A 21,874-nucleotide genomic window follows, 5' to 3' on the forward strand; every position below is an offset into this window, starting at 1 on the left:
TCATGTTATATTATCTGCTATTCTATTTTTGCCACCAGTGAGTTCTAGTTTAGTCTTTGCTTTTTATTTTCTCTTTGTGTTTGCACTCTGCCTTGCACTGTAGTCATTAATTGTTTTTTCCCTTTACACTTTAGCCACGTGGTGAGTTCTGTCTTAGTTATGTTCTGCCTTTTATTTTCTGTGCTATTCAGTTCTTTTTGTCTCTGTTGGTTGTGGGTGGGGTCACTTGCACTTAGTTCTTTTGTCTGTCACATCCACTTGTCTTGTCTGTCTTGTCTGGCCACGCCCCTTCGAAAACCTTCTTCGCACCTGCTTCACATTATGCCCTGATTACTCCCCTTGTATTTAAGCTCTCACTTTCTCTCTGTCCCCTGCCAGTTTGTCGAACTTGTTTCACATCCTTGCGTCCTTGTTTTCAGTCCTGTTTGCCTCGTATTTTTGACCTTGCCTGTTTTCTCCGATCTCCGCCATGGCCAGAACGTGACCCCTGCTTGTTTGTTTAACTACGAGCCTTCCTCTCGACCAGCTGAATTGAATATAGGTTGAAGAGGATTTGCAGATCATTGTATTCTGTTTTTATTTACATTTTACACAACGTCCCAACTTCATTGGAATTGGGGTCGTAAGATTTAAATAAGAACCATGCATAACATGCAAGCTGTATAACTCTGGCACAAAGAATGTGGATGCACATTTCTGTCTTTGTGCATACACAGTTTTAGTCATGAATCGACAGTTTTATAAATGAGACCCCTGGTGACCTATATAAATATAAATGGGTATGCCATGATCCCTTTCACTCAATCATTATGTTCTTGAACTTACATTATCATTTTAAAGAGTGATCCTTAGCGCCACAGGGAGGTGCTATTTGGCATGTTTCAGGTATGCTGATCACTCACTCATCTTCAACTGCTTATCCGGGATGGATTGCGGGAGGTGTGCTCATGTTCACACACACACACACACACACACACACACACACACACACACACACACACACACACACACACACACACACACACACACACACACACACACACATATTCAATCACTAATCCAAGATTGGGTCGTGGGGGGCTGGAGCCTATCACAGCAGTCATAGGGCGTGAGGTGAGGTACACCCTGGACAGGACGCCAGTCTGTTGCAGGGCCACATATAGACAAACAAACACATTCACACCTACGGACAAAAAAGTTTCCAATTCACCTAACCTACATGACTTTAGGTGTAGGAGGAAGCCGGAGGAACCCACGCAAACACGGGGAGAACATGCAAACTCCATACCAAAAGGCCACAGGTGGGTCAAACCCGTGACCTTCTCGCTGTGAGGCAACAGTGCTGACCACTAAGCCACTGTGCTGCCCTTTCCTATACTCACTTAGGAATTGAGGTGGTGGGGGGGGGTCTGGAACCTGCTACAGATGGCCACTCTATTGCAGGGTTATGCTGACGTTAAAAATTAAATTGGAAAGCAAAGTCAAACTGAGAGAACTGCAGGGCCCCATCTTTAAAAATGCACGGGGATTAATCCCCATAATCAAAACTTAATTATTAATTGCAAAGATCAAATATTTGTAGATGCACTCGTCAGTGGGTTAAGATGTGGATTAATGTGTATTTATTCACATTACTGCAGGAGAGCGTGTGATACAAGAGTGCTCTGAGGGGTCCGATACGCTTTGTGAACCATGTGCAGCCGGCCTGTTCTACATGGAGAACTGGAACTACTCTCCAAACTGCTTCTCCTGCAAAAAATGCAAAAAAAGTAAGTTGTGACACTGTAAATACATAAAAGTGGATATACTTTTATTTGGTGAACTTTTATCACTGTTGAAAATAAAATCCCCTGTGTTCAGACAAAGGTCTGCGGCCCATCCGGCAGTGTTCTCCCAACATGAACTCCAAGTGTGAGTGCCAGCCTGGGATGTATTGTGTTTTGTACAGCGGAGGTGATTACCAACACTGCACAGAGTGTAGATCGTACACATCGTGCAAGCCAGGTTATGGAGTATCTGTGAAAGGTACTGTTATTATTATTATTATTATCTTTATTGTCAGTGTTGTGTAAACTGGCAGTCAGAGGTAGAAATATTTGAACACTGACAAAGTTACTGTTATTTTTTGTTGTCTACCACCATATTGGTGCCAAAAGCAAATAGTTAATGTTCACCAGACAATTCAGTTTAAATGTGAATATTTGCATCCATATTGTGAAAAACAAAACTTTATGCATTTATTTTAGGAGCTTAAATTTATAGGATAAATGGTTGCTGAGCTCTATCATGACCAGCTGTGTGTTGTTTCCTCATTATTTCATTTAACAAGCCAATAAAACTGTACATTTGATTTCTAGTGATGCATTTAGACTCTGTTGCTGTCAATATGTAAATGGTATATAAACTACATTTATATTGCACTTTTCCATCTGCATCAGACGCTCTAAGCGCTTTACAATAATGCCTCACATTCACTCCGATGTCCAAAAAGCTGCTGCTGTCAGTGGAGCGAACAGTCATTAGGCTGAAAACCAACAATAAATCCATCAGTGAAACAGCAAAAACATTCAGGCATATATCAAGTATTTGAGATATTCACATTAATAAAAAAAATGCACTTACAAGTTTAGGAGCATCAAATGTCTCAAAAGACCACTAAGATTGATGAAAGAATTATTTTACTGGTGAACAGGAAGTATGACCAAAAGAACAAGACATTGGCATGCCTATGCCCAACAACAAGAAAACTTCACTGCAGATCTTTTTTAAATAGTTTGTTGAGTTTCGTAGCATCCCTTCATGCCCTGCGCATGCAGTCATTCAAGTGTGGCAGATGATTTTTTGTTTTTGTTTTTTGGGGCGTTAGCAGAATCAATGGAGGACAATAAAGACAACATTAGAAATACTCCCAATTTCTTATATATATATATTTTTAAAGCTCAGGATGTGGTTTTTGTTCTTTGCATTCATGCAATAAATCACAAGTCAAATGTTTGGCACAAGTAAAGAAAGTAACAGTCTCCAGATTTCCTAGGCATGAGCACCAAAACAAAGCAATCTGCAGGAATGAGGCAGATGGGACACCTTGGAATCCCAAAAACCATTCAAGGGATCTGTAGCAAACATTTTAATGCTATGTTTATAAGGTTTATTTTATGTCTCTATAACATTATTAACCATAATCCTGCAAACAGGATTAAATGACTGAAAAATATACCTATAAGATTGTATTCCTTCAGCAGAACATTCAGTCTTTTTTTGCCATTAGGTTGCCATTTACTTGTCCAGTATGAGTGGCAGATATTCTCCTGATGTCTTTTGTCCACCCTCTGAATTTTTTCCCAGTCCCAGGAACAGGGTAAACAGGGTATGTCTGCTAGCTGTTCAACGCTAGCTGTAAGCAGTAGAATTTCAGGCTCAGCAGTCAGTCGCTCTTGGTGTGAATCACGGAATGTCCCCTCTATGGGTAAAAATAAGACAATCCTCCATAACAAGAATTTTCAACACCTTAAACTCAGTTAGAATGGCCTAAGCAGTGGGTCACCCCTCTGAGTCTGGTCTGCTTGAGGTTTCTTCCTCAAATCATCAAAGGGAGTTTTTCCTTACCACTGTCACCTGTGTGCTTGCTCTAGGGGTTGGTAAGGTTAGACCTTGCTTGTGTGAAGCGCCTTGAGGCAGCTTTGTTATGATTTGCTGCTACATAAATTAAATAAATTGAATTGTAAGCTTTTTCACTCACATCACATACTCAGAAATACTGCATGCACAAGGCATTATGGGAAGCTGTGAAATCAACTATAGAAGGCGTAAAATTACATCTAATGCCACAACGCCATGGGAGACTCCAGCCTAGATTAGATCTGCATTCTTCAAAGCAAATCTTCTCTGAGACTCCCCATGCAGCAGGTAGACCTGGATGCTGGATTTGATTCCGAGTCATGATACTCGTCTGTGTCCTTGGACAAGACATTTCATCTGCATTGTCTCCATCCATCCAGCTGTAAATGGGTACCAGCCTTGACTTGACATAACCTGAGTCAGACTAATGTCCCATCCAGGGAGAGTCGTAGACTTTCATCTGCGTCACGGAATTTGGAGATAAGCACCAGAACGACTGGGGCCTTGGGGCCTACGTAGGACTAGCTGGAAAATTATTAAAAGCACTATGTTTGGGTGTAATTCCCAGGAACTGCTGATTCAAATGTGAGGTGTGAACCCTGCCCCAGCGGGAAGTTTTCTAATAAATACTCCCACAATGAGACCTGCCAGCCCCACACAAAGTCAGTAATGTGCACTCACATTTCCATCCAGCTGTTGGGATGTCACATGTTTGACACGTCTTTCATACCTGCTCTACAGATGTCCCGGGAGGCATGTTAGCAGAGAAGGCAGCGCTACGTCAGACACCGTGTGTGAACCTGGACCCCCTTCATCCGCCGTCACAAATGCCCCGACCCAAAGTTCAACCCCAGTGCAAAACGTACTCTCAGTGAGCGATGTCCCCCTACTGTCTGTTAGTCCATCTGTCCCAGCTGTAGCTTTCAACTACCCACCAAAAACTCTGACAACAAACACAATAACTGAGAGTCAACTAGGTCAGGCCTTGTAGCTAAGTCATGATGTTGATAAGCTATGACAGTTAACTCATGCTTCATCGTTTCTCCTTACTCTTCTAGCTGCACTCATTTCTGGCATCACTGGATTTATTCTACTCTTCACTGCCATCATTCTGCTGATCCTATGGAAACAAAAAACAAAGAAAGGTAACTACACCGTGCATAAAGTGCAACATCTTACATCGTACGTGTAGAAACTCTCCGACTACAATTTAAACCTGCAATGAATTTAAAACCTTTGTGGCATATATGTCACACCTGCTTGTTCAGTAGCCTATTTATCTATTTATTTATTTATTTGCCTTTTGCACATCAATTTTTATGATGGCCGCCTTTTAGTGGTTTCTCCTGAAGTTTGTGAGTTCCCAGATGTGTCTGTGTTATACCTTTGTTTTGCATATGTTCTTCATTAGTGTTTTCAGTGTTATTGTTGTGCCTGATTAATATGGACGCCCTTTTTTGTTTGCTGCAAGTCAACTCTACCTACGGGTACAAATAAAGTCACCTGAACCTATTTTCATGACACATCCACATACTCTGTAGGAACAAAATGACTGGCCATTATTGTGCACCTTTCTAAGAGGGGGTGTGGCAAACAGCAGCTCATTTACATATAAAGCAACAGGCACAGAAAGAGGTTATTTCTAAAAAAAAAAAGAAAAAAAAAAGATTTTTTTTTTTTTTTTTTTTTTGGTTTTTGTTTGATCTCCTCTGTATCTATGTTTTTTTCTGGATAAACTGTAATAGATTGCAAAATATATTTAGCTTGCTAAAAATGTTGTCTTCTTTTCCAGATGCTAGAAGATTCCATCCTCACGTAAACACAAATGGAAATTGTGGGAGTGGTGATAAAGTGAGTGCGTTTTAGTTCAGACACACTGTTGCCAGGTCTGTTTTTCTTTACTTTTGAAGTGTAGTCAGAGACGACGAAGAAGAGGAGGAGAACGTTTCCACAAACAGAGGGAGAAGAAGAAAACTAGAAGGGTGGAAATGAGAGTGGGGACTTTGAATGTTGGTAGTATAACTGGTAAAGGGAGACAGCTGGCTGATATGATGGAGAGGAGAAAGATAGACATATTGGGTGTACAAGAGACCAAGTGGAAGGGAAGTAAGAGCAGGAGCATCGGCGGTGGGTACAAGTTGTTGTACCATGGTGAGGACAGGAAGAGAAATGGTGTTGGGGTCATTTTAAAGGAAGAGTAATGTTAAAAGTGTGTTGGAGGTTAAACGAGTGTCTGACAGGGTGATGAGTGTGAAGTTGGAAATTGAAGGGGTGATGATGAATATCATCAGTGCATATGCCCCACAGGTAGGTTGTGAGATGAAGGAGAAAGAAGATTTCTGGAGTGTGTTAGATGAGGTGGTGGAGAGTGTGCCCAAGCATGAAAGAGTGGTGATAGGAGCAGACTTCAATGGGCATATTGGTGAAGGGAACAGAGGTGATGAGGAAGTAATGGGTAGATATGGTATCAAGGATAGGAATGGGAAAGGACAAATGGTAGTTGATTTTGCAAAAAGGGTGGAAATAGCTGTGGTGAAGAGCTACTTTAAGAAAAGGGAGGAGGACAGGGTAACATATAAGAGTGGAGGAAGGTGCACACAGGTGGACAACATTCTTTATAGAGATGCAAGCTAAAAGAAATCAGAGACTGTAAGGTGGTGGCAGGATAGAGTGTCATTAGACAGCATAGGATGGTTGTTTGTAGAATGACTTAGAGGTAAAGAAGAAGAAGAGAGTGAAAGCTCAAGAAAGGATCAGATGGTGGAAGGTGAAGGAGGAAGACTGTTGTGTGAAATTTAGCGAGCAGGTGAGAGAAGCACTGGTTGGAGGGGAAGCAATTTTGGACAACTGGAAAAGTACTGCAGATGTGGTGAGGGAGACAGCTAGGACAGTACTGGGTATGACATCTGGACAGTGGAAGGAAGACAAGGAGATTTGGTGGTGGACTGAAGAGGTCCAGGAAAGCAAAAAAGCAAAAAAGTTTTGGGATAGTCGGAGAGATGAAGAAAGTAGACAGGAGTACAAGGAGATGCGGCGTAAGGTGAAAAGAGAAGTGGCAAAAGCGAAGGAAAAGGCATATTGCGAGCTGTACAAGAAGTTGAATATTAAGGAAGGAGAAAAGGACTTGTACTGATTGGCCAGACAAAGGGACAGAGCTGGAAAGGATGTGCAACAGGTTACGGTGGTAAAAGATGCACATGGTAATGTGCTGACAAGTGAGGAGTGTGTGCTGAGAAGGTGGAGGGAATATTTTGAAGAGCTGATGAATAAAGAAAATGAGTGAGAGAAAAGGCTGGATGATGTGGTGAGAGTAAATCAGGAAGTATAAGAGATTAGTAAGGAAGAAGTGAGGGCTGCTATGAAGAGAATGAAGAAGAGTGGAAAGGCAGTTGGTCCAGATGACATTCCAGTGGAGGCATGGAAATGTCTAGGAGAGACGGCAGTAGAGTTTCTAACCAGACTGTTTAATAAAATCTTGGAAAGTGAGAGGATGCCTGAGGAGTGGAGACAAAGTGTGCTGGTTCCTATTTTCAAGAACAAGGGTGATGTGCAGAGCTGCAGTAACTACAGAGGCATAAAGTTGATCAGCCACAGCATGATGTTATGGGAAAGAGTAGTAGAAGCTAGGCTTAGAAAACAGGTGAAGATCTGTGAGCAGCAATATGGTTTCATGCCGAGAAAGAGTACTACAGATGCAATGTTTGCTCTGAGAATACTGTTGGAGAAGTACATAGAAGGCCAGAAAGAGTTACATTGTGTGTTTGTGGACTTAGATAAAGCTTATGCTAGGGTGCCAAGAGAAGAGCTGTGGTATTGTATGAGGAAGTCTGGAGTGGCAGAGACGTATGTTAGCGTAGTGCAGGACATGTACAAGAATAGTGTGACAGCAGTGAGATGCGCAGTCGGAATGACAGACTCATTCAAGGTGGAGGTGGGATTACACCAAGGATCAGCTCTGAGCCCTTTCTTGTTTGCAGTGGTGATGGACAGGGTGACGGATGAGATCAGACAAGAGTCCTCATGGACTATGATGTTTGCAGATGACATTGTGATCTGTAGTGAGAGTAGAGAGCAAGTTGAGTCTAGTCTGGAGAGGTGGAGATATGCTTTGGAAAGAAGGGGAATGAAAGTCAGTAGAAGCAAGACTGAGTACATGTGTGTATGGGAGGGAGCCCAGTGGAATAGTGCAATTACAAGGAGTAGAAGTGGCAAACGTAGATGAGTTTAAATATTTGAGGTCAACTGTTCAAAGTAATGGAGAGTGTGGTCGAGAGGTGAAGAAGAGACAGGCAGGGTGGAGTGGGTGGAGAAAGGTGGCAGGAGTGATTTGTGACCGAAGAATATCAGCAAGAGTGAAGGGGAAAGTTTACAAGACAGTAGTGAGACCAGCTATGTTGTACGGCTTAGAGACGGTGGCACTAACAAAAAGACAGGAGGCAGAGCTGGAGGTGGCAGAGCTCAAGATGTTGAGATTCTCTTAGGGAGTGACAAGAATGGACAAGATTAGGAATGAACATATCAGAGGGACAGCTCAGGTGGGACGGTTTGGAGACAAAGTCAGAGAGGTGAGATTGAGATGGTTTGGACATGTGCAGAGGAGGGACCCAGGGTATATAGGGAGAAGGATGCTGAGGATGGAGCCACCAGGCAGGAGGAGAAGAGGGAGGCCAAAGAGGAGGTTTATGGATGTGTTGAAGGAGGACATGCAGGTGGTTGGTGTGACAGAGGAAGATACAGAGGACAGGGTGAGATAGAAACAATTGATCTGCTATGGCGACCCCTAACGGGAACATCCGAAAGACAAAGAAGAAGTCATAGGGAAACATCAGGGGCATCCTGCCCCTCCCCCATCCAAGAATTGTAAAAATTGATAGCCTTTGTAAATGTTCTTGAGTGGTCCAGCCAGAGCCCAGACCAAAATCCAAGTGAACATTTCTGGAGAGATCTGCACCGACATTCCCCATCCAACCTGATTGAGCTTGAGAGGTGCTGCTAAGAGGAATGGGCAAAACTGCCCAAAGATAGGTGCACCAAGCTTGTGGTGACATATTCAAAAAGACTTGAGGCTGTAATTGTATGAAAGTAAATCTGTGCCATCAGCATTTGAATTTTGTTTTATTTATTTATTTATTTTTTTAGCATCAAAATCAGAGTTTGAAGTTGAATTTCTAAGGTTGAATTTGTTTAGCATCAAACTATTCAACCTCAAAAACATCAATCTCAAAAATTTCTTATGGTTAGAGATCCAGACGAGACCCATACTTGGTGATGGACTTACACGCTGGGAGCAAGGAACTGAACTGGTTGTGAACAAAAAGATTTGTTTACAATAAATAAGAGAACAATGCTGCGCTGCCCGCTAATACCGGTGAAAAGTAGGGTGCAGCAGGTTCCAGAGCCAGTCTTGAAACAGAACTGAAATTCTGGAGGATATGGATTCTGGAGCTAGGGCCAGGTGGAACACACAGAGCCGAGAACAGGAACTAGGAGAACGGAGGGGAGAGAAGTGCGCCATCTGGGGGAAAAACTCACAAACTACACAAGGCTAAAATAGGAAAGGAGAGCGGCAGACAAAGACAGACCACGACAAAATTCAACCTAAAAAAAAAAAAAAAATTCAACCTAAAAAAAAAAATAGAAAAGCAGGCAGAAGTAATCGCTCCCTGTCTCAATCATTCAACATTCAGCCACTCACGTTTTGCTCTGATGGCACAGAGTTACTTCCATATAATTGCTGCCAAAGGTGCATCAACAAAGTGTTTAGCAATGAGTTTGAATACTTATGTACATGTGATTTCTTAGCTTTATATTTTTAATAAATTTGCAAAAATTAAAAAAATTACTTTTTTCATGTTGTCACTATGGAGTGTTGCGAGAAGAATTTTGAGGGAAAAAAAACTGAATTTACTCCATTTTGGAATAAGGCTGTGTAACATAAAATGTGGAAAAAGTGAAGCGCTGCGAATAATTTCTGGATGCACTGTATATATATATATAGATATATATATACAGTGACGAAAATAAGTATTTGAACACACTGCGATCTTGCAAGTTCTCCCACTTAGAAATCATGGAGGAGTCTGAAATTTTCCCCTCCATGACATAATCTAAAAAAAAAATAATAAAATCCGGAAATCACAATGTATGATTTTTTTAATAATTTATTTGTATGTTACTGCTGCAAATAAGTATTTGAACACCTGTGAAAATCAATGTTAATATTTGGTACAGTAGCTTTTGTTTGCAATTACAGAGGTCAAACGTTTCCTGTAGATTTTCACCAGGTTTGCACACACTGCAGCAGGGATTTTGATCCACTCCTCCATACAGATCTTCTCTAGATCTTTCAGGTTTGGCGTTTCAGCTCCCTCCAAAGATTTTCTATTGAGTTCAGGTCTGAAGACAGGCCAGCCCACTCCAGGACCTTGAAATGCTTCTTACGGAGCCCCTCCTTAGTTGCCCTGGCTGTGTGTTTGGGGTCATTGTCATGCTGGAAGACCCAGCCATGACCCATCTTCAATGCTCTTACTGAGGGAAGGAGGTTGTTTGCAAAAATCTCGCAATACATGACCTCATCCATCCTCCCTTCAGTACGGTGCAGTTGTGTTGTCGCCTTTGCAGAAGAGCACCCCCAGAGTATGATGTTTCCACCCCCATGCTTCATGGTTGGGATGGTTTTCTTGGGGTTGTTCTCATCCTCTAAACATAGTAAGTGGAGTTGAATCCAAAAAACTCTATTCTGGTCTCATCTGACCACACGACCTTCTCCCATGCCTCCTCTGGATCATCCAGATGGTCACTGGTGAACTTCAAACGGGCCTGGACATGTGCTGGCTTGAGCAGGGGGACCTTGCTGCCCTGCAGGATTTTAAACCATGTGTTACTAATGTAATCTTTGTGACTGTGGTCCCAGCTCTCTTCAAGTCATTGACCAGGTCCTCCTGTGTAGTTCTGAGCTTTCTCAGAATCATCCTTACCCCACAAAGTGAGATCTTGCATGGAATCCCAGACCGAGGGATACTGACAGTCATCTTGTGTTTCTTCCACTTTCTAATAAATAATCATAACAGTTGTTGTCTTCTACCAAGCTGCTTGCCTGTTGTCCTGTAGTCCATTCCAGCCTTGTGCAGGTCTACAGTTTTGTCCCTGGTGTCCTTAGACAGCTCTTTGGTCTTGGCTATGGTGGACAGGTTGGAGTGTGATTGATTGAGTGTGTGAACATGTGTCTTTTATACAGGTAACAAGTTCAAACAGGTGCAATTAATACAGGTAAAGAGTGCAGAATAAGAGGGGTTCTTAAAGAAAAATTAACAGGTCTGTGTGAGCCAGAATTCTTGCTGGTTGGTAGGTGTTCAAATACTTATTTGCAGCAGTAACATGCAAATAAATTATTAAAAAATCATACATTGTGATTTCCAGATTTTTTTTTTTTTTTTTTTTTTAGATTATGTCTCTCACAGTGGACATGATGAACTGGTGTCTCCTCCAGGGGGAGTCATAGACTCTCATTCTTACAGTAGCACCAGTCTGAGGAGGCTCAGATCCTGGACAGGATGTATTGCTTTCTTGTCAACCAATAATCATGTAATTTTGGCAGCTCTGTGATGGGGTCTCATCAGCAAAATCTTCTGTAACCTTTGAAACTAAAGCCTGCAGATTGTTGCCCCAACATGGACTTTTCCCCTCATCTCTGCTAAACTTCAGTGTTTGTGACTGAACATGTGACTACAGAAGCAGAAGTTAAAAATAAAATATCGTGCTTCTCTTTCCTGCAGATCAATCAGGATTATCTGGGGGAAACTCAAGTTTCATTCACTGTTAATGCACCAGAACAACAGTGTCTGTTGGAGACCGGGGAAGCCTGCAGCAACTACAGTCAGTCGAGCAGTAGCAATGAAACCAGAACAGATGGCTGCAGCAGCCATGAGTCCATTGGCCCTTTGCAATCCACTGTACAGCTCAATAAAGAACACTCCATTGAGTCCGAACCCATCACCTCTCTCATCAACACTGAGCCTGCTGGCCTGCAGCCCGGCATCCCCTCACAGCCTTCATCTCAACCCGCCAGCCTGCAGGTCAACACCCCGGTAACCACCAATCCCCACGTCAATGTCAATATCACTTTCCACATAGGAAACAGGTCTAGTGGGACATCACCCATCATACCCACAGACTCTGTGCAGGAAGACTGTACAGTCCCACTGGGAGAGGAGGAGGAGTGCTTCAGCGTCCCACAACAGGAAGCCGGCAAGCAGTCACGAATGGCAGTGCAGGAGAGCATATCACAATGCATGAACAGTCACCCGTATGAGCAGCATGAATAAGTGCATGTTCTACCCTGTGGACAACAGTAGCACAGCGGATTGTGTGTCTGACTTTGTACAACGTAACTCAGAAATGGATGGACAGATTTTCACTCAGCTTTGTAAGAATATTACTTGGGGGGTCTAAAAAACAATTTACTTAAAAATATAATCTGGAAAACCACATTTTCCAAAGAATCGCCACAACCAATAAGAGAGGTGATCCAAAGCTTATACTGATCGGATAATCTTTAGTTATTGTGTTGTGTCAGTATGATGCCATGAAATTATGTCACTTTTATCTGAAAAACATTTATTATAGGTGTATGCAGGTTATGGATTGCCTCTCTGGTGCCTTTCATTCGTAATGACATCAAATGCTACAAGAAGTGTGAGTTGAAATCACTTTTAAGTCAGTGTAGCATAATTCTTTGATGACATGCCATTGTTTTATATGTGTATATGCTGTAAATAAAAAATGTGTATTTTTTTCTTTCAGTGACGTATACAATTAAAAAAGTTATAAATTAGCACCTGTCATCTGTTGTCATCATGTGACACCCAAAATTCAAATGAAAGGCTTTTACAAACTTTATGGAAACCATACATAATGATGCACACAGTATTTTGCAGATGGTTTAAGCAAATTTACTGTGCCTTAAAAAACCTGAAAGTAAAAGATTGATTCACTCATTTTCTGCTGCTTTTTTCCAGGTCCAGGTCACAGTGGCAGCTCATAACACACTTCCTTATTTTGGACAAAGTCCTCTAACGTCTTGGGGATCCCAAGGCATTTCCAAGCCATCTGGGAAATACAGTTGTATGTAAATGCTTGGATCAGCAATTTCAATTAAATATATCATATAGCAGACAAACACAGTGATATTTGAGAAGTGAAATGAAGTTTATAGGATTTACAGAAAGTGTGCAATAATTCTTTAAACAAAATTAGGCAGGTGCATAAATTTGGGCACCCCAACAGAAAAAGAAAATACATCAATATTTAGTAGATCCTCCCTTTGCAGAAATAACAGCCTCTGAATGCTTCTGATCGCTTCCAATGAGAGTCTGGATTCTGGTTGAAGGTATTTTGGACCATTCTTCTTGACTAAACATCTCAGGTTTGTTGGTTTCCAAGCGTGGACAGCCCACTTAAAATCACACCACAGATTTTCAATAATATTCAGGTCTGGGGACTGAGATGGCCATTCCAGAATGTTGTACTTGTTCCTCTGCATGAATGCCTTAGTAGATTTTGAGCAGTGTTTAGGGTCGTTGTCTTGTTGAAAGATCCAGCCCCGGTGCAACTTCAACTTTGTCACTGATTCATGAACATTGTTCTCAAGAATCTGCTGATATTGACTGGAATCCATGTGACCCTCAACTTTAACAAGATTCCCAGTACCTGCCCCACAGCATGATGGAACCACCTCCAAATTTTACTGTAGGTAGCAAGTGTTTTTCTTGGAATGCTGTGTTCTTTTTCAGCCATGCATAGCGCCCCTTGTTATGTCCAAATAACTTAATTTTAGTTTCATCAGTCCACAGCACCTTATTCCAAAATGAAGCTGGCTTGTCTAAATGTGCTTTAGCATACTTCAAGCCACTCTGTTTGTGGTGTGTATGCAGAAAAGGCTTCCTCTGCATTAGAGCATCTCCTTGTTCAAAGTGCGCTGTATAGCTGAACGATGCACAGAGACACTATCTGCAGCAAGATCATGTTGTAGGCCTTTGGAGCAGGTCTGTGGTTGACTATGACTGTTCTCACCATCCTTCGCTTCAGCTTATCTGAGATTTTTCTTTGCCTGCCACTTCGGGCCTTAAGTAGTACAGTGCCTATGGTCTTCCATTTCCTCACTATGTTCCTCACAGTGGAAACTGACAGCTGAAATCGATGAGATATCTTTTTGTATCCTTCCCCTAAATCATGATGTTGAACAATCTTTGTTTTAGTTCATTTGAGGGTTATTTAGAGGCTCTGATATTGCCACTCATTAGAAGAGATGCAAAAAGGGGAAACATTTGCAAATGGCTGCCTTAAATACCCTTTCTCGTGATTGGATTCACCTGTGTAAGGAGGTCAAAGGCCAGTGAGCTTACCAAACCAATTTTGTGTTCCAATAATTAGTGCTAAATGTATTCAAATTAATAATAATGACAAGGGTGCCCAAATTTATGCACCTGCCTAATTTTGTTTAAATAATTATTGCACACTTTCTGTAAATATGAGAAACTTCATTTCATCTCTGAAATATCAGTGTGTTCATCTGCTATATGATATATTTAACTGAAATTTCTGATCCAGACAACCATTGATTTATAAGGGAAAATCATGAAAATTATCAGGGGTGCCCAGACTTTTGCATACAACTGTATAATCCTTCCAGCATGCCCTGGGTCTTCCCCAAGGCCTACTCCTAATTGGATGTGCCTAGAAGGCCTCAGTCAGGAGATGACCAGGGGGCATCCACACCAAAGAGAATAGAGTACCAAGAAATGACACTCTGATGGACTTTAGTCAACAGCCACTGGCAGCACTGTGGAAGTGCTGCTGCCATCTTGGACTGTTGATGATAGCATCAGCATAATTTGTTTGTTTTGATGGATCGTTACTGGGGTTTATTATCATCGCGAGCAGAATGGGTAGTCATGGTGAATGCTGGGACCGTTGTAACTAATAAAATAATTACAGAAAAGACTTTTATCTCTTAAAATAAGTGATTTACAGTAGTGCTCAGAATAATAGTAGTGCTATGTGACTAAAAAGATTAATCCAGCTTTTGAGTATATTTCTTATTGTTACATGGGAAACAAGGTACCAGTAGATTCAATAGATTCTCACAAATCCAACAAGACCAAGCATTCATGATATGTACACTCTAGGCTATGAAATTGGGCTATTACATGTATCCACTACTAAGGTGCCTCTCTGTACCCCGCACGTGCCACGTAGAAGCCACGATCGACAGGTCATTAGAGCCTCGAATGGCTGTATCAGCCATGCTAAGCCATGCTAAGCCACGCATGAGCCACGCATGAGCCACATATGAGTCACGCAGTGCTGTGTAGCGTGATGTTATCAAGCTGTTCAAAATATATTCCACATGGAGCAGGAAAGAGAGGAAAAAAAAGCGTCCAGATGAAACAGTCCTCTGTGATTCCAGAAGTGATTAGAGGTGTTTTCAGCATCCAAGGTTTGGCAGAAAATGATCACATTTATATAGAGCTCAGCGCGCAGAGAAGGTGGAATTGTGTGCGCAAGAGGAGAGCCGTTCCAAAAATAGACTCTCAGGTCCTGCGTAACTGCCAGGCGCATGGATAATGGGCTTTTAGCAGACTCGTATTCACCATGCAAATGCCTCTAAGCCGTCGCAGTAACTCGAACACAAACTGCACCACGCTGTTGTTGCTAAATTTTGAACATCTTGAAATTAGCGCCACGCTCAGAGAGAAGCCTCGTTAACTGAAGATAGTGCCTCTAAGAGCCACTCTGAGCCACTATACTGCCACGATAGCTCACAAAACAAAAAAAACAGGGTGCATGGCTCCTTCTTCACTCGGTGGGACCGAGGCCAAAAAAAGTAGAAAAGGGGGTGGTCACAATAATAGTAGCATCTGCTGTTGAAGACTATTATGTTCAAACTGCTTTTTTAGCAATCCTGTGAATCACTAAACTAGTATTTAGTTGTATAACCACAGTTTTTCATGATTTCTTCACATCTGCGAGGTATTAATTTTGTTGGTTTGGAACCAAGATTTTGCTGGTTTACTAGTGTGCTTGGGGTCCTTGTCTTGTTGAAACACCCATTTCAAGGGCATGTCCTCTTCAGCATAAGGCAACATGACCTCTTCAAGTATTTTGACATATTCAAACTGATCCATGATACCTGGTATGCCCAACACCATAGTAGGAGAAACATGCCCATATCATGATGCTTGCACCACCATGCTTCACTGTCTTCACTGTGAACTGTGGCTTGAATTCAGAGTTTGGGGGTCATCTCACAAACTGTCTGCGGCCCTTGGACCCAAAAAGAACAATTTCACTCTCATCAGTCCACAAAATATTTCTCTTTAGGCCAGTTGATGTGTTCTTTGGCAAATTGTAACTTCTTCTGCACATCTTTTATTTAACAGAGGGACTTTGCAGGAGATTCTTGCAAATAAATTAGCTTCACACAGGCGTCTTCTAACTGTCACAGCACTTACAGGTAACTCCAGACTGTCTTTGATCACCTTGGAGCTGATCAATTGGTGAGCCTTTGCCATTCTGGTTATTCTTCTATCCATTTTGATGGTTGTTTTCCGTTTTCTTCCACGCGTCTCTGTTTTTTTTTTGTCCATTTTAAAGCATTGGAGATCATTGTAGATGAACAGCCTATAATTTTTTGCACCTGCGTATAAGTTTTCCCCTCTCCAATCAACTTTTTAGTCACACTACGCTGTTCTTCTGAACAATGTCTTGAACATCCCATTTTCCTCAGGCTTTCAAAGAGAAAACCATGTTCAACAGGTGCTGGCTTCATCCTTAAATAGGGGACACCTGATTCACACCTGTTTGTTCCACAAAATTGATGAACTCAACCCCCTTTTCTACTTTTTTACTAATAGCCCAATTTCATAGCCTTAAGAGTGTGCATATCATGAATGCTTGGTCTTGTTGGATTTGTGAGAATCTACTGGTACCTTGTTTCCCATGTAACAATAAGAAATATACTCAAAACCTGGATTAATCTTTTTAGTCACATAGCACTACTATTATTCTGAACACTACTGTATTTTCTGCTTGTTGGCAGCTGAGAAATGCATCCGGAACAAACACTGAAGAAATTCTTTTAAAACACTGCGGTTATTCACACGCAATTAAACAATAATATCCCCATCACACTGGAGGCCGAATGAGCCTGAATCACATCTGAATGAAAATTTAACCCACATTCAGAGAGTGCCGAGGTGCATTCAAAAACATTGGACAGCATTCTTATAGTACTCTAAACATTTGGGCACAGTCGTGCGGCCACCTTGAATGTTTTGCTCGTGTTCAAAACACTTGTGGTGCAGTTGAGGTGGAACCACTATCGAACTGCAGTCGAAGTGCCATTTGACCGCAGTCTGACTGCATTCTAAACAATTGGATGGCATGAAAACAGCATTTGTGACATTTTCATCACATTCGTGGGGGGGGCATTGGGCATGTTTCCGCCACGTCAAATGTTGACCGAATGTCCTGAATGTGCCTGAACACACCACGAGTGTGCCTCGTGTGAAATGTAAATAAAAACAGAATACAATGATTTGCAAATCCTCTTCAGCCTATATTCAATCGAATACAGCACAAGACAAGATATTTAATGTTTAAACTGGTAGATTTTTTTTTGTTTTTGTGCAAATATTTTCTCATTTTGAAATGAATGCCTGCAACACATTTCAAAAAACCTGGGACAGGGGCAACAAAAGACTGGAAAAGTTGATGAATGCTCAAAGAACACCTGTTTAGAACATTCCACAGGTGAACAGGTTAATTGGAAACAGGTGAGTGTCATGATTGGGTATAAAAGGAGCATCTCCAAAAGGCTCAGCCGTTCACAAGCAAAGATGGGGCAACGATCACCACTTTTTGAACAACTGCATGAAAAAAATAGTCCAACAGTTTAAGAACAATGTTTCTCAATGTTCAATTGCAAGGAATTTAGGGATTCCATCATCTACAGTCCATAATATAATCAGAAGATTCAGAGAATCTGAAGAACTTTCTACACATACTGGCAAGGCCGAAAACCAACATTGAATGCCCGTGACCTTCAACCCCTCAGGTATTGTGTAAAGGATCTTACTGCGTGGGCTCAGGAACACTTCAGAAAACCATTGTCAGTTAACACAGTTCTTCGCTACAAGTGCAAGTTAAAAATCTACCATGCAAAGCAAAAGCCACACATCAACATCCAGAAACACCGCCGCTTTCTCTGGGCCCGAGCTCATTTGAAAAGGACAGACGCAAAGTGGAAAAGTGTGCTGTGGTCTGATGAGTCCACATTTCAAATCGTTTTTGGCAATCATCAATGCTGAAAGGTACATCCAGGTTTTGGAGCAACACATGCTGCCATCCAAGCAACGTCTTTTTCAGGGACGTCCCCGCTTATTTCAGCAAGACAATGCCAAGCCGCATTCTGCACGTGTTACAACAGCATGGCTTTGTAGTAAAAGAGTGCAGGTACTAGACTGGCCTGCCTGCAGTCCAGACCTGTCACCCATTGAAAATGTGTGGCGCATTATGAAGCGCAAAATATAAAAACGGAGACCCCGGACTGTTGAACAACTGAAGTCAGACATCAAGCAAGAATGGGAAAGAATTCCACCTACAAAGCTTCAACAATTAGTGTCTTCAGTTCCCAAACACTTATTGAGTGTTGTTAGAAGGAAAGGTGATGTAACACAGCGGTAAACATACCACTGTCCCAGCTTTTTTGAAACGTGTTGCAGGCATCCATTTCAAAATGAGCAAATATTTGCACAAAACAATAAAGTTTATCAGTTTGAACATTAAATATCTTGTCTTTGTGGTGTATTCAATTGAATACAGGCTGAAGAGGATTTGCAAATCATTGTATTCTGTTATTATTTACATTTTACACAACATCCCAACTTCATTGGAATTGGGGTTGTACATTTGTACTGCTTTCGGAGGTTCATGCACACAGCATGTGCACAAATCAGTCCGGGTGGGTCGGAGCACAGTCTGGGTGTTTGGATGGCTGCCCTCCGTAATTCTTATTCCTTCACAGGTGTGGCACTTTTTTTTTTTTTTTTACATTCTGCTTGATTAGGCTTGGCTCGTGCTCACTCATAATAAGTGTGATTGGGGTCTTACGAATTAAAGTACTTCCAGACATCTTGTGTGGATAGATTTTTGTTAAGCTGTGATTTAACTTGGAGAGAAACAATACCAACAGGTAAGAATAAAAAAAAAACTTAATTTACTCTGTGTGCTGCCAATAGGCCTCCTTCATTGTAAACTTTGTTTTCATTCATTTAAAAAAATGTAAATATAGGATCTAACAGCCATTTTTCCTGTCCACTGGGCAGGGATTTGTTTAGAATGGAAATAAGAGTATGGAAATAAAATTTTAAAAAGCACTTGAATGGAAACAGAATGGAAATAGAAGAAAAAAGTTTATCTCTGCAACATCTACAGTGATCTTAGCTTCTTTTGTCAACTACATCATGATGGGTTTAAAACAGTCCAACATGGCGGCAGCAAAACGAAGCCATGGGGAATCTGTTGCTATGGGGTGTTCTACTGAGTGCCGCCAATTGGTACTATATTCTCTTTGTTCTCACTCGATGCCCAAACCACCTTAGCTGGCTCCTTTCGATGTGAAGGAGCGGCGACTCTAAACCAAGTCCCTTTTGCGTATTCAAATTTCTCACCCTGTCCCTGAGTGAAAGCCCACATACATGATGGCGGACCCTCATTTCTGCTGCTTATATCCGTGACCTTGTTCTTTCAGTCATCATCCAAAGTTTGTGGCCATAGGTGAGGATAGGAACATAAAGCAACAGGTAAATCGAGAGCCTCGCCTTCTGGCTCAGCTCTTCCTACTCCACAACGGGCCGGTCCAGTGTCTGCAAGATCTCAGACACTCATCCCAGCTGCTTCACAGTCAGCCTCAAATCTGCCTGGTGCACATCAGAAGCCAAAAGAACCACATGCATCACCTGCAAAAACCACAAGTGTAATTCTGAGCTCACCAAACAAAACAGGACACCTTGTAGTCCCGGACTCAGCCTTGAATCTCCTCCATGGATCAAGGAGGGGTTTGTCTGCTCCACTGATCCTGAGAGTTGTGCTGTCAGTAGGGGAGCAGCTTAACTACAATTTCCATAACAATTGTGCATTTTGTGATAAAAGCATCAAATTTGGCACACATATTCTAAATTAACTAATGTTTATTTTCAGATATGGAACCATATGGTGGAGTTTATAGCATTTTAAAAAGGAATAGTTTGCATCATGTGTCATGGTTAGTTATCATGTTACAGGGTAACATATGTCACATGTCATAGAATCCATTGGACATTGAAGCTGTTTGACCTTTACTTTGGAGACCAAGCATTCAACATAGTCAAAACTATTCCATATTTAATCCTTTTATTTCAACCACTAATTTGCATTACTTTTTACCAAAATTGGAGCAACGTTAACTTTTGACCCCTGTACAAACTGAAACTGACCTTTGTCACCATTTTTGCTGTTTTTAACCCCATAACTCTAGAACATTCAGTCATAGATAGTCCAAACTATACCTTCTTGGAATCGTTATGATCAGACAAATAATGTGGCCTAGTTTTCAACATGATTGGAGCATTTTAAAATTTTGACCCCTGTGTAATTCTTTATTGACCACTGTAGCTCATTAGAGGTCAGCTCCAGGATGGTTCCATATCTGAAAATAAACATTAGTTAATTTAGAATATGTGTTCCAAATTTGATACTTTTATCCAAGAATGCACAATTGTTTTGCAATGCCGCCCCACTACAGGAGCGTTAGGTCCTGGTAGGGCCCTCCTTGGCAAATTGGTCCTAGGTGAAGAGACAGACAAAGGGCAATTCCCAAAAAAGACCCTTCATGATTGACACAAAAATGTAAAGAGTCAAGTCATCCGGATTATGGAAACTGGGGCCTCCTCCTGGAGCCAGGCCTGGCGGTAAGGTGGGATGGGGGCTCACAGGCGAATGCCTGGTGGCTGGGTCTACAGCCATGAGTCGGGCAAGATAAACATGGTATCATCTTCATGTGGCTCAGCACCCACCAGGAGAGAATGAAGGGTCTGGTGGCCATTCTGTGGGAAGTGGACAGGGGCAAAAGCTGAAAAGATGCTAAATAAATAATAACTATAAATAAATAAATACAATATGTGATCACTAAAAAAATATTTCTTTGAGGTTTACTCCTGCAGTGTACAAGAGAAGCTGGTGAATGTATTCAGTTTTTCACAATTATTGTTTTGTGTGAACGTGAACACCTATGTATCAGGTAATACATCGACCAAAAATAAATAAATAAATAGATAAATGCAGCAATAATACTTGATTTACCGCCATAGTTTTTAAATTGGGTACAGCTGAAATTAAATGGTTACAAAAATTGTACATACTTGGTACATTATTGCCAGGATGTGTTTTCCTAGATACGCTCCTGCCCCCTTCTGGTCGAATGTAGACACTGCACCCTGTGACAGATTCACTGTGTCATTTACCAGCAACCAGATTTGGTGTAAAACCCCACGTTTGTTTTGAAATAAAGAATTTCCTGTACGAATTAGTTTGACCTCAGGTTTCTTTTGTAAATGTAAGCTTGAAGTAGCCCTGCTGTGATGCTAAGTCGAGGAGGTTAGCGCCATTCCCATTTTGAGTGGGGGGGGGCGATAGAAGAAAGGTTTTTTTTTTTATTATTATTATTATTTGCTCTTCGTGTTGACTCAACAAATCACTGTGGTTATTATGGCAGGTTTATATTTTCGTTACACTTTCTCACGCTGTAACTGTTGACGAACCGCTGCCATCTTTGTGTGTAATTAAATATTTTTGCTTGAAAACACCCCCGCCATCCCCGCAGTGGGCTCGTCCTGTTGCCGCTGTGTGTTGCTCTCCTTCCTGAAAGAGACTTTCGTTGGAGCCGCTGATAACGTAGGAGAACCCGGTGAGTTGAGTCAATTGTATATTTTTTTTTCCTTTTATAATTAATTGCAGTGATTACAAAGTGCTATATGAAGATACTGGCATACCTCCTGAGGTACTCCTGGTTTTTCCACTTTAATGTGTAGAGTAATAAAACAGTGTTTCACCTTTTTCCTCACCTCTTCCTGCTGTGGTTTGTGTTGTCGTTGTCCTGGTTGCTAATGTTTACAAACCCCAGATATCCAGCAAGGTGGAGGAAGCAGCGCAGATAAAT

General features: G+C 41.6%; 2 protein-coding genes across 2 annotated transcripts in view; both read left to right on the top strand.

The window, feature by feature from the left end:
• tnfrsf1b (tumor necrosis factor receptor superfamily, member 1B) overlaps positions 1-12,438 on the top strand; it is a 33,966-nt gene extending 21,528 nt beyond the window's left edge. Inside the window, exons 3-9 of the mRNA XM_034166236.1 lie at positions 1,641-1,769; positions 1,861-2,025; positions 4,187-4,280; positions 4,360-4,595; positions 4,677-4,763; positions 5,411-5,469; positions 11,394-12,438. Coding sequence (XP_034022127.1) covers positions 1,641-1,769; positions 1,861-2,025; positions 4,187-4,280; positions 4,360-4,595; positions 4,677-4,763; positions 5,411-5,469; positions 11,394-11,942 — 1,319 coding nt within the window. The 3' untranslated portion in view covers positions 11,943-12,438. The remainder of the gene's footprint in view (positions 1-1,640; positions 1,770-1,860; positions 2,026-4,186; positions 4,281-4,359; positions 4,596-4,676; positions 4,764-5,410; positions 5,470-11,393) is intronic.
• A 9,142-nt stretch (positions 12,439-21,580) lies between these two features.
• The window catches only part of trim62.1 (tripartite motif containing 62, tandem duplicate 1), a 116,433-nt gene continuing 116,139 nt past the window's right edge, over positions 21,581-21,874 (top strand). The window contains exon 1 of the mRNA XM_034166237.1: positions 21,581-21,622. The gene's annotated coding sequence lies outside the window, so the exon portion shown is untranslated. The remainder of the gene's footprint in view (positions 21,623-21,874) is intronic.

The sequence above is a fragment of the Thalassophryne amazonica genome, chromosome 3 (assembly GCF_902500255.1).
Source record: "Thalassophryne amazonica chromosome 3, fThaAma1.1, whole genome shotgun sequence".
In the NCBI taxonomy this organism is placed as follows: Eukaryota; Metazoa; Chordata; class Actinopteri; order Batrachoidiformes; family Batrachoididae; genus Thalassophryne; species Thalassophryne amazonica.